This window comes from Oncorhynchus mykiss, chromosome 5 (assembly GCF_057628025.1).
Source record: "Oncorhynchus mykiss isolate SJ-2025 chromosome 5, ASM5762802v1, whole genome shotgun sequence".
Taxonomy (NCBI): Eukaryota; Metazoa; Chordata; class Actinopteri; order Salmoniformes; family Salmonidae; genus Oncorhynchus; species Oncorhynchus mykiss.
Window position 1 is genome coordinate 79,811,004 of NC_143026.1, and position 12,588 is coordinate 79,823,591.

A 12,588-nucleotide genomic window follows, 5' to 3' on the forward strand; every position below is an offset into this window, starting at 1 on the left:
ACTTTGTGCACGAGACAAGTAATTTTTCCAACAATTGTTTACAGACAGATTATTTCACTTATAATTCACTGTGTCACAATTCCAGTGGGTCAGACGTTTACTAAGTTGACTGTGCCTTTTAAACAGCTTGGAAAATTCCAGAAAATTATGTCATGGCTTTAGAAGCTTCCGATAGGCTAATTGACATAATTTGAGTCAATTGGAGGTGTACCGGTGGATGTATTTCAAGGCCTACCTTCAAACTCAGTGCCTCTTTGCTTGACATCATGGGAAAATCAAAATAAATCAGCCAAGACCTCAGAAAAACAATTGTATACCTCCACAAGTCTGGTTCTTCCTTGGGAGCAATTTCCAAATGCCTGAAGGTACCACGTTCATCTGTACAAACAATAGTACGCAAGTATAAACACCATGGGACCACGTAGCCGTCATACCACTCAGGAAGGAGACACGTTCTGTCTCCTAGAGATGAACGTACTTTGAGGCAAAAAGTGCAAATCAATCCTAGAACAACAGCAAAGGACCTTGTGAAGATGCTGGAGGAAACAGGTACAAAAGTATATATATTCACAGTAAAACAAGTCCTATATCGACATAACCTGAATGGCCGCTCAGCAAGGAAGAAGCCACTGCTCCAAATCCACCATAAAAAAGCCAGACTACGGTTTTCATCTGCACATGGGGACAAAGATGGTACATTTTGGAGAAATGTCCTCTGGTCTGATGAAACAAAAATAGAACTGTTTGGCCATAATGACCATCGTTATGTTTGGAGGAAAAAGGGGGAGGCTTGCAAGCCAAAGAACACCATCCCAACCATGACGCATGGGGGTGGCAGCATCATGTTGTGTGGGGGTGCTTTGCTCTAGGAGGGACTGGTGCACTTCACAAAATAGATGGCATCATGAGGCAGGACAATTATGTGGATATTTTGAAGCAACATCTCAAGACATCAGTCAGGACTTTAAAGCTTGGTCGCAAATGGGTCTTCCAAATGGACAATGACCCCAGGCATACTTCCAAAGTTGTTGCAAAATGGCTTAAGGACAACAAAGTCAAGGTATTGGAGTTGCCATCACAAAGCCTTATCACAAAGCCTTATAGAAAATTTGTGGGCAGAAATGAAAAAGCGTGTGCGAGCAAGGAGGCCTACAAACCTGACTCAGTTACACCAGCTCTGTCAGGAGGAATGGGCCAAAATTCACCCAACTTATTAAGGGAAGCTTGCGGAAGGCTACCCAAAACGTTTGACCCAAGTTTTAACAATTTAAAGGCAATGCTACCAAATACTTATTGACTGTATATAAACTTCTGACCCACTGGGAATGTGATGAAAGAAATAAAAGCTGAAAGAAATCATTCTCCCTGCTATTATTCTGACATTTCACATTCTTAAAATAAAGTGGTGATCCTAACTGACCTTTTTACTACGATTTATTGTCAGGAATTGTGAAACTGAGTTTAAATGTATTTGGCTAAAGTGTATGTAAACTTCAGACTTCAACTGTATATAGTGTTCACCCATTCTGGTGATTGGTTGAAAATGCGTTTGGTGATGAGATTTTACTTCCTTATGTTATCATATACATTTTACCAAGACAAATATGATTCTTCATGTTCTGAAATGTCCAGTGGGGTCTTTCTCTAACATATCATTATCGGATTTCATAACCTAATGCATCCGATAATAAGCCCCGAACTCAGTTGACATAGCGGTGCAGGTTTCTCGTAAAACCTTTTGAGGATTTTACGTCTTGTGGTCGTCTTCTTCAAAGTTATTCTGTGGTTCGCAAAAAGCTCAATTAGCGTGACACAAGCTGAATTAAATAACACTGATTTGAAAATAAAAAGCTGGGTATATGCTCAGTGCTCCGTTGACATTTCACAGAGATACGTTTGTTTTGTGAGAAATCTTTCAACTTAATATGAAAAGTGTTTAAAAAAATATGAAAATACTAAATTTCATATCTCAAATCGATATCCATCTTACCTCCTATATTGTTTTATTTCCTGTGGATTCGAGAAGAAGGATGACGAGTTTAATGGGAAAGTGAGCCTGTCAGCTAGCCATGTAGCCTTAATTCTTGCAGAGAATCCACCAAGCTGATGCGATGCAATTTTTCAGATTTTTGAACAGCAATTTTTCAGATTTTCTCCTCTGGCCTCCATTGATTTAGTCACCCTGATTCTGGCCAGCCTACAAGGGTAAAAACACCCCTCTCTCTGTCTAGTTGGTGCTGTTCAACCTCTAAGGCTACGTTCAAATATCCACGGTAGCATACCACTTATAACAAAGCAATTACATTCTAAGTAGTATGCTAGTGTGAATATTGGAACAGGAACAAACTCCCTCTGTCTGGTCTCTCATCTCTCCTCTGTCTGGTCTCTCATCTCTCCTCTGTCTGGTCTCTCATCTCTACTCTGTCTGGTCTCTCATCTCTCCTCTGTCTGGTCTCTCATCTCTCCTCTGTCTGGTCTCTCATCTCTCCTCTGTCTGTTCTCTCATCTCTCCTCTGTCTGTTCTCTCATCTCTCCTCTGTCTGGTCTCTCATCTCTCCTCTGTCTGGTCTCTCATCTCTCCTCTGTCTGGTCTCTCATCTCTCCTCTGTCTGGTCTCTCATCTTCACTCTGTCTGGTCTCTCGTCTCTCCTCTGTCTGGTCTCTCTTCTTCTTTACTCTGTTTCTCCACAGCGTCTGCTACTCCAGGACCTCAATGACAGCCACGTGTGTAACTCTCTTCTGGTGGCAGAGAGTGAAGAGGATATCTGGAAGAACGAGTCCCTGTACAGACAGAGACTGGCCAACTCTGATGGTTAGTCAGTCAACACTCACGATCACTATCATCTGCACACACTTATACACATGCTACAGACAGACACTTGCCATATATTTTCAAATAACTGTATTTTTCTGTCTCGCAAATTGCTTTTAACTAACAATTTGTTTCGAAAAAGAATCTGTGCAGCCCTCTGCTGAATTCTTTTATCCTCGCGCCAAAATGTTTGCCCATCCTTGCTTTAGTAGGGCTCTCCAATACATTTTTGCAAACACCATAAACTTAATGTACATCATATGTACGCCCTTGATGGCACTGAGTTTGTCATTGTACAGTACACAAGTTAATAATGCATTGCACTTTCTTGGCCCTGTGAGCTCCCAACTGTCCCAGTGATGATGGAGCACAATCAATACAGGGCCAAGTAGAAGGAAACACACACTCTCTCTCTCTCTAATAATGTATGCAAGGTTACAGGGAAGAGCATCAGTGACAGGCCAGTGAAGTATGCTTGGAGAGGGAACCAGTGGGAACGCTCATGAGATTAACTTTATATTTTATGGAAGCCGTTAAGACAGAATTACCACCTGTAATTTCCTAATATTGCTGTTTGTTTTGCTCCAGTGTGTGTAAATGAATTGGATCCTGGAGAGGGGATAGGCATCAGAGAGGGCTTGTTGTTTGTGACTGCAGTGCAATAACAAAATGTTACTGGGGCTGGGAAAAGGCTCCCATAGCAAATTGTGTTGTTTCTTTTCCTGGCTGGCGTCACACTGAAATGCATCTCCCCTCTCTCCTCTCTGCAGTTGTGGTTGTAAATGATTTTCTCTTTTCTGTCTCTCTCTCTCTCACTCACCCACCCCCTCTCTCTCCCATCTTCTTCACCCTCTTCACCCACCAACAGATTACAATGTTGAGGAGAACTACCAGCCGCGGGACTACCTTGCTGCCACCATGCAGTTCATCCCAGGTCACTTTGCCTGTGAGGTGGTGTGGAGCACCGTCATCCACATCCACCCTCGCCTCAAAGTGGGACCCAACGTAGGTGTGTTCAGGGGTGAGTCAGTGCCACTGGCAAAATACAGAACAAAAATGTGTTTGAGCATGCAGAGAAATAAAGACCACTGACAGAGTAGGAATTCATGTCTTCATGACCATTAACAATAACATCTTGATCCTGAATTGTACTATGCCAATATTAACAAACGTATGACAATTATGTGCAAATGATGACGACGAATAGGAAAATGAATGAACTTCCTTTACTGAAAGGAGCAGTGCAGTCAAAACATGATTTTTCTGTGTTTTATTTATATTTCCACACTATGAAAGTTGGAATAATACTCTGAAATTGTAAAAATGATGATAATGCCCTGCTGTTTGAAAAGGCCTCCTGAAATGTCAGTTTGTTTGCATGGGTGGGGGTTTTCAACAGCCTGGTGACATCACCAGGCAATATACATGAATAGACCAATAACAAAGAGAGTTTGCCCTCCTCTCTTCAAATAACAGATAGTTTTCTGGTTACACATCCCTCCCATTAGGCCCCTAACTCAGGCCACTCCCAGACAGTCTTAGAAACATTTTTGCTTGAGAAATTGATTTTGCTAAGATATTTTTATTTATTTTTGACAATTTTTTTAATTGAGAAAAATCTTAATTGTTACCCAGAGATTATTTGATATTAAAATAAAAATGGCTGCTTTGGCCTAAAAAAAGACTTAACATTTTAATATGATGAATTCAATACTATCAGTGTCAGTATAATTGAGATGGTTTGCTCAGTATCTTTATTTGTGTTAAAAGACTCTCTTCTCTCCATATCCTAGCTATCCAGGCTCTGCGGTCAGTGCTCAACGCCTTGTGTGTGGTCAACAGGAAGAGCATGTTTGTCTATCAGGAGCGCACTACCAAATCAGTCTTCTACCTCAGGTTAGCCCTGGTGCCCCCCTTATTCTTACGCCACTGACTCCCCTCATTGTAGAACAGTCCCACCTCTTCATAGGCACTTCTCTCTGCTGCATCCAACCCTACACCCAGAGACTTGTTGAAGGAATTGAGTTGAGCATGCCAGTTCTTGATTATGCATTTTAAAGTTCCCTTACCCCCAACATATTCCCATGATCTCTGTTCTTCCCAGACTTTGTGAGACATCTCAAACAGGGAAGTACTGTGACCTGGATGGCAGCCTACAGCCCATGTCTCGCCCGGAGCCAGGAGCCCCTCTTCTCTGAGGAGTTCACGGTATAGTAGCACACTTACAAAGAGGGCTTCTCTATTGCTCAACAAGCAACTGTGGCCCTGAAGAACCATTAGGGCTGTATACTCTGAGGATCCCATAGTACAGTAGCAAGCTCATAGTTGATGTCTCTATTGAAGTGCAGGCAACTGTGGCACTGAGAAACCATTAGGGATCTGAAGTGGTGTCACCACTACATGATTTATTTGCTGTTCCCAGAACAGTGGTAACGTGCCCTTGGGTTAGAGATGATTTTGGGTTGTAATGTCAAATATCTGCAGTGGTCTGACGTGTGTGTGTGTGTCTGCATGTGTGTCTTTCTGTGCGTGCGTGTATGTTTTACTCCATCCATCTGCAGGGCTCCCGGTCATCTCTGGAAGGTGTCCGTCCAGTGGGACAGGTGGACAAACACATCCTGTTGCTGGTGCATGGAGTGGGAAGTGCTGGTAAGACAGGGATTTGGAGAGCAAGGGGAAGAGAGGGGCTCATGGGGATCGGGGAGCATTGGGACAGAATTCTGCAGTGTATGGATTGTGAGCAGAGGTAGCATAATGAGAGATGGGCTGAGCCTGCAGTTAAAAACCTCTGTGCACCTCTGTGTCACCTCTCAGTGCATTCCCACTCTGAGATAAATGTGCCCACACTACTGTCCTCATGGCTAATTTAAGAGTAACAGATGAAATCGCTGATTCATTGTGGGTGTCAAATAGTGTGAACATTCTGTACGCTGTGCTGCAGTACCTCTAACACCCTTCTAGATGGCACTGTTGATCTTGCTCCATTTAAACTCTGCCCAGGCTTCATCTATGATGTCAGCTGTTTCTCTCCGAAAGTCTTTCTGAGCTTCAACAACAAGTGACTTATTAAAATATTCCCAAGTTTTTTTTTCTTCTCCCCGACAACTGTTCATACAGCTCAACTTCCTTTGTTTACAGAGGGTTTAAGTTTTCTTTAAGTGTGTGTATGTGTTTCAATACAATGTTTGTTTTCAATTCAATGTTTGTTTCTAAGGCTCAAACACCTCACTGAGCATTGATTTGCATAAATATATCAGAGAGAGAGAGAGACACCACTAGGGTTGCACATTTTGGGGAATATTCAGAGGTGTAAACTTTCCGTGGGACTATATGGGAATTAAAGGAAATATATGCAAATTAATATTAATACCATTTAAATGTAGATGCTTTTTTGCATTGGATATATTTACCATATCATATAGAGACAGAAACATGAACCTTTTACCTTGTCATAAGTAGACATAATTACAAATGATTAAATCCTTCCAATAGAAATAAAATAACATTTTATTTATGAATTGAACTTTAATTAAATGAGTTGACTCTTCACATGGGATGATTTTACTGAACAACAAAAGAAAGGGAATATTAAATGATCCCCAACTATCCATCGCATCTCTCAAAAACGTTTTCAACATACATCTGTAAAATGATGTCTAGAAACTAAAGCTTTGGTTGTCTTCCTCTGAGGCTTCCATGTCTTCTCCCTGGACCTCTTCAATGTCCACCTCTTGGACATCAGACTCTGAGGCCTCATCTTCACTGTCACTTTCCAACCTTGTTGAGGATGGCTTGTTGTCAGGCTCAAAAAGCCTCAAATTTGCCAGGATGGCCACCAATTTTTCAACACTTGTATTGGTCAGCCTGTTGCGTGCTTTGGTGTGTGTTCCCAAACAAGGACCAGTTGCGCTCTGAGGCGGCTGATGTTGGTTTGATTTGGAGGATGATGGAGGCAACAGGGGAAATAGCCTCAGATCCACAAAGTCCCTTCCACCAGGTGGCTGATGAGATATGTTGGCACGACTGCCATATTGCATCTCCATCCCAAAGCCCTTGCTTGGAAGTGTACTTCGCCAGACTGCCAAGAACCTTACCCTCATCCAGGCCAAGGTGGAGAGACACGGTAGTGATGACACCATAGGGCTTGTTGATCTCTGCACCAGACAGGATGCTCTTGCCAGCTTGCCAGCATACTTGGGGTTCTACATGGGCCCTGCGGCGTGTATGGGCTTCAAGCAGAAGTCTTCACGCTTTTTGATGTATTTCAGAACTGCAGTTTTCTCTGCTTGGAGCAACAGTAAAAACAGTGAAGTGGTCAGGGCAGTGCAGATTTGTTCTCTTACATCTGCAAGCAGAATCTCAACATCAAACAGGATGGCATTGTCTCCCTCAATCCGCGCAATGGCTACTGCTATAGGTTTCAGGAGTATCAGGCTGCTTACCACTCTCTCCCAAAATACATCATCCAGACTGTGATATGGCCATTTCTTGGATAGACTCCTTCCCCTCCAGGAGACTGTCAAACATGATGACGACACCACCCCAACAGGTGTTGCTGGGCAGCTTCAATGTGGTACTCTTATTCTTCTCACTTTGCTAGGTGAGGTAGATTGCTGCTATAACTTGATAACTCTTCACATACCAAACCATTTCCGTGGCTCTCTTGTAGAGTGTATCCATTGTTTTCAGTGACATGATGTCCTTGAGGAGCAGATTCAATGCATGAGCAGCACAGCCAATGGGTGTGATGTGAGGGTAGGACTCCTCCTCTTTAGACCAAGCAGCCTTCATGTTCGCAGCATTGTCTGTCACCAGTACAAATACCTTCTGTGGTCCAAGGTCATTGATGACTGCCTTCAGCTCATCTGCAATGTAGAGACCGGTGTGTCTGTTGTCCCTTGTGTCTGTGCTCTTGTAGAATACTGGTTAAAGGGAAGGTGATGTAGTTATTTATTCCTTGCCCACGAACATTCAACCACCCATCAGAGAGGATTGCAATACAGTCTGCTTTCTCTATGATTTGCTTGACCTTCACTTGAACTCTGCATCCAGCAAATGAGAAGATAAAGCATTTCTGGTTGGAGGGATATATGCTGGGCGAAGAACATTCAGATGTCTCTTCCAAAACACATTGTCTGTGAGCATCAGAGGTGAACCAGTTGCATACACAGCTCGAGCAAGACATTCATCAGCATTGCTATGACTACGTTCCTCCATTGAGTCAAAAAAACTTCTGATTCCAGGAGGACCATGAGCTGTTGCTATCGATAAGGTGTCTAATTTATCATTTTCACCTCGAATAGAAGTAGAGGGACTTTTTTCAGAGGTTGCTTGTTGTGAGCACTGAGGGAACTTTATGCACTTGTCCAGATGATTCTTCATCTTTGTTGCATTCTTCACATATGATTTGGCACAGTATTTGCAAATGTACACAGCTTTTCCATCTACATTAGCTGCAGTGAAATGTCTCCACACATCAGATAGTGCTCGTTGCATTTTCCTGTAAAGATTAGGAAAAAATGAGTTAAAAAAACAACAAATACAATTCCATGTACAGATAAATAGTTAAGCAGTTAGATTTAACAACTCCTTAGTAAGATACATGTTTTAAAATTAAATATGTATGGAAACAGGTGAATTAACAATCAGTTAGCAGGCTCAAGCAAGCTAAAACCCACATGGTAGCAAAAACTAATTAGCAGAATTTGCTAACAAGTTAGAAATGATTTAAACACACTTTGCTGTAGGCTACTATTTACTAGTTAACAAAAAATAATGTATGTCATATAAAATATTTTCACCCAACCCAGTATTGTAATCAAAACTTACCAGAAAGCATGTAGTCCTTGGCTCAGGCAGTGAAGTAGAGTGGGCTCAATAACATCTCATTAGTGTGCAAGATCTTGAGAATCATCTGGACATGTGATGGAAGAATGCACTGTGCATGCAGAGGGTTGCAATTCCGTTGAATTGGGGATAGTTTAAGTAAAATACCTAGAAATGCCTTATGTGTATCCCACAAAAAAAGGTTCACTGTTATAAGCTAACTTTTTTGATGAATTTTGCTCTCGCTCTCGCTCTGTCTGTCTCTCTCGCTCTGTTTCGCTCGTTCTTGCTTTCTCTTGCTCACTCTCGCTCTCGCTCTGTCTGTCTCTCTCGCTCTGTTTCGCTCGTTCTTGCTTTCTCTTGCTCGCTCTCGCTCTCTCTGTCTCACTCTCTCTGTTTCGCTCGTTCTTGCTTTCTCTTGCTCGCTCTCGCTCTCGCTCTGTCTGTCTCTCTCGCTCTGTCTGTCTCGCTCGCTCTCTCTGTCTTGCACGCTCTCTCTGTCTCTCTCGCTCTGTCTCGCTCGCTTGCTCGCTCTCGCTCTCTCTCTGTCTCGCTCGCTCTCTCTGTCTCGCTCTGTCTCTATCGATAGCTCGCTCTGTCTCGCTCTCTCTCTCTTGATCTCTCTGTCTCGCTCGCTATCTCTGTTTCGCTCTCTCTGTCTCGCTCGCTCTCTCTGTCTCGCTTGCTCGCTCTCGCTCGCTCTCTCTGTCTCGCTCGCTATCTCTGTCTCGCTCGCTATCTCTGTCTCGCTCGCTATCTCTGTCTCGCTCGCTCTGTCTCGCTCGCTCTCGCGCTCTCGCTCGCTCTCTCTGTCTCGCCTGCTCGCTCTCGCTCGCTCTCTCTGTCTCGCTCGCTATATCTGTCTCGCTCTCTTTCTATCGATAGCTCGCTCTGTCTCGCTCTCTCTCTCTCGCTCGCTATCTCTGTTTCGCTCTCTCTGTCTCGCTCGCTCTCTCTGTCTCGCTCGCTCTCTCTGTCTTGCTTGCTTGTTCTCGCTCGCTCTCTCTGTCTCGCTCGCTCTCTCTGTCTCGCTCGCTCTCTCTGTCTCGCTCTCTCTGTTTCGCTCGCTCTCTCTGTCTCGCTCGCTCTCTCTGTCTCGCTCTCGCTCGCACTCTCTGTCTCGCTCGCTTGCTCTCGCTCACGCTCTCTGTCTCGCTCGCTTGCTCTCGCTCGCTCGCTCTCGCTCTCTCTTGCTCGCTCTCGCTCTGTCTGTCTCTCTCGCTCTGTTTCGCTCGTTCTTGCTTTCTCTTGCTCGCTCTCGCTCTCTCTGTCTCACTCTCTTTGTTTCGCTCGTTCTTGCTTTCTCTTGCTCGCTCTCGCTCTCGCTCTCTCTCTCGCTCTGTCTGTCTCGCTCGCTCTCTCTGGCTCTCGCTCTCTCTGTCTCTGGCTCTCTCTGTCTCTGGCTCTCGCTCTCTCTGTCTCGCTCGCTCTCTGTCTCGCTCGCTCTCTGTCTCGCTCGCTCTCGCTCTCTCTCTCTGTCTCGCTCGCTGTCGCTCTCTCTGTCTCGCTAGCTTTCACTGTCTCGCTCGCTCTCTCTGTCTCACTCTCTCTGTTTTGTTCGTTCTTGCTTTCTCTTGCTCGCTCTCGCTCTCGCTCTGTCTGTCTCTCTCGCGCTGTTTCGCTCGTTCTTGCTTTCTCTTGCTCGCTCTCGCTCTGTCTGTCTCTCTCGCTCTGTTTCGCTCGTTCTTGCTTTCTCTTGCTCGCTCTCGCTCTGTCTGTCTCTCTCGCTCTGTTTCGCTCGTTCTTGCTTTCTCTTGCTTGCTCTCGCTCTCTCTGTCTCTCTCGCTCTGTCTGTCTCGCTTGCTCTCTCTGTCTCGCTCGCTCTCTCTGTCTCGCTCTCTCTGTCTCGCTCTCTCTGTCTTGCTCGCTCTCTCTGTCTCGCTCGCTCTCTCTGTCTCGCTCTCTCTCTATCGATAGCTCGCTCTGTCTCGCTCTCTCTCTCTTGCTCTCTCTGTCTCACTCGCTATCTCTGTTTCGCTCTCTCTGTCTCGCTCGCTCTCTGTCTCACTCTCTCTGTTTTGTTCGTTCTTGCTTTCTCTTGCTCGCTCTCGCTCTCGCTCTGTCTGTCTCTCTCGCTCTGTTTCGCTCGTTCTTGCTTTCTCTTGCTCACTCTCGCTCTCGCTCTGTCTGTCTCTCTCGCTCTGTTTCGCTCGTTCTTGCTTTCTCTTGCTCGCTCTCGCTCTGTCTGTCTCTCTCGCTCTGTTTCGCTCGTTCTTGCTTTCTCTTGCTCGCTCTCGCTCTCTCTGTCTCACTCTCTCTGTTTCGCTCGTTCTTGCTTTCTCTTGCTCGCTCTCGCTCTCGCTCTGTCTGTCTCTCTCGCTCTGTCTGTCTCGCTCTGTCTCTCTGTCTTGCACGCTCTCTCTGTCTCTCTCGCTCTGTCTCGCTCGCTTGCTCTCTCTCGCTCTCTCTCTGTCTCGCTCGCTCTCTCTGTCTCGCTCTGTCTCTATCGATAGCTCGCTCTGTCTCGCTCTCTCTCTCTTGATCTCTCTGTCTCGCTCGCTATCTCTGTTTCGCTCTCTCTGTCTCGCTCGCTCTCTCTGTCTCGCTTGCTCGATCTCGCTCGCTATCTCTGTCTCGCTCGCTATCTCTGTCTCGCTCGCTATCTCTGTCTCGCTCGCTCTGTCTCGCTCGCTCTCGCTCTCGCTCGCTCTCTCTGTCTCGCCTGCTCGCTCTCGCTCGCTCTTTCTGTCTCGCTCGCTATATCTGTCTCGCTCTCTTTCTATCGATAGCTCGCTCTGTCTCGCTCTCTCTCTCTCGCTCGCTATCTCTGTTTCGCTCTCTCTGTCTCGCTCGCTCTCTCTGTCTCGCTCGCTCTCTCTGTCTCGCTTGCTCGTTCTCGCTCGCTCTCTCTGTCTCGCTCGCTCTCTCTGTCTCGCTCGCTCTCTCTGTCTCGCTCTCTCTGTTTCGCTCGCTCTCTCTGTCTCGCTCGCCCTCTCTGTCTCGCTCTCGCTCGCACTCTCTGTCTCGCTCGCTTGCTCTCGCTCGCTCGCTCTCGCTCTCTCTTGCTCGCTCTCGCTCTGTCTGTCTCTCTCGCTCTGTTTCGCTCGTTCTTGCTTTCTCTTGCTCGCTCTCGCTCTCTCTGTCTCTCTCGCTCTGTCTGTCTCGCTCGCTCTGTCTCGCTCGCTCGCTCTCTCTGTCTCGCTCGCTCTCTCTGTCTCGCTCTCTCTGTCTCGCTCTCTCTGTTTCGCTCGCTCTCTCTGTCTCGCTCGCTCTCTCTGTCTCGCTCTCGCTCGCGCTCTCTGTCTCGCTCGCTTGCTCTCGCTCGCGCTCTCTGTCTCGCTCGTTTGCTCTCGCTCGCTCGCTCTCGCTCTCTCTGGCTCGCTCGCTCTCGCTCTCTCTGGCTCGCTCGCTCTCGCTCTCTCTGGCTCACTCTCGCTCTCTCTGGCTCGCTCTCTCTGTCTCGCTCTCTGTCTCGCTCTATCTCTCGCTCTCTCTCGCGCGTGCTCTCTCTCATGCTCTCGTTCTCGTGCGCTCTCTCTCTCGCACTCTCTCTCCCGCGCGGTCTCTCGCCCGCATGCTCTCTCTCTCGCACGCTCTCTCGCCCACGCTCTCTGTCTCTGGCTCTCGCTCGCTCTGTCTCTAGCTCTCGCTCTCTCTGGCTCTCGCTCTCTCTGTCTCTGGCTCTCTCTGTCTCTGGCTCTCGCTCTCTTTCTCTGTCTCGCTCGCTCTCTCTGTCTCGCTCGCTCTCTCTGTCTCGCTCGCTCTCGCTCTCTCTGTCTCGCTCGCTTTCACTGTCTCGCTCGCTCTCTCTGTCTCACTCTCTCTGTTTTGTTCGTTCTTGCTTTCTCTTGCTCGCTCTCGCTCTCTCTCTGTCTGTCTCTCTCGCTCTGTTTCGCTCGTTCTTGCTTTCTCTTGCTCGCTCTCGCTCTGTCTGTCTCTCTCGCTCTGTTTCGCTCGTTCTTGCTTTCTCTTGCTCGCTCTCGCTCTCGCTCTGTCTGTCTCTCTCGCTC

The 12,588-nt window shown here is 46.5% G+C and overlaps 1 protein-coding gene across 1 annotated transcript in view; it reads left to right on the forward strand.

Moving 5' to 3' along the window:
* LOC118936475 (KICSTOR complex protein SZT2) overlaps positions 1 to 12,588 on the forward strand; it is a 131,340-nt gene that overhangs the window by 33,646 nt on the left and 85,106 nt on the right. Inside the window, 6 exon segments of the mRNA XM_090236706.1 lie at positions 2,692 to 2,812; positions 3,681 to 3,833; positions 4,606 to 4,708; positions 4,917 to 4,976; positions 4,978 to 5,020; positions 5,374 to 5,548. Of these exon segments, the coding sequence (XP_090092832.1) occupies positions 2,692 to 2,812; positions 3,681 to 3,833; positions 4,606 to 4,708; positions 4,917 to 4,976; positions 4,978 to 5,020; positions 5,374 to 5,548 (655 nt within the window).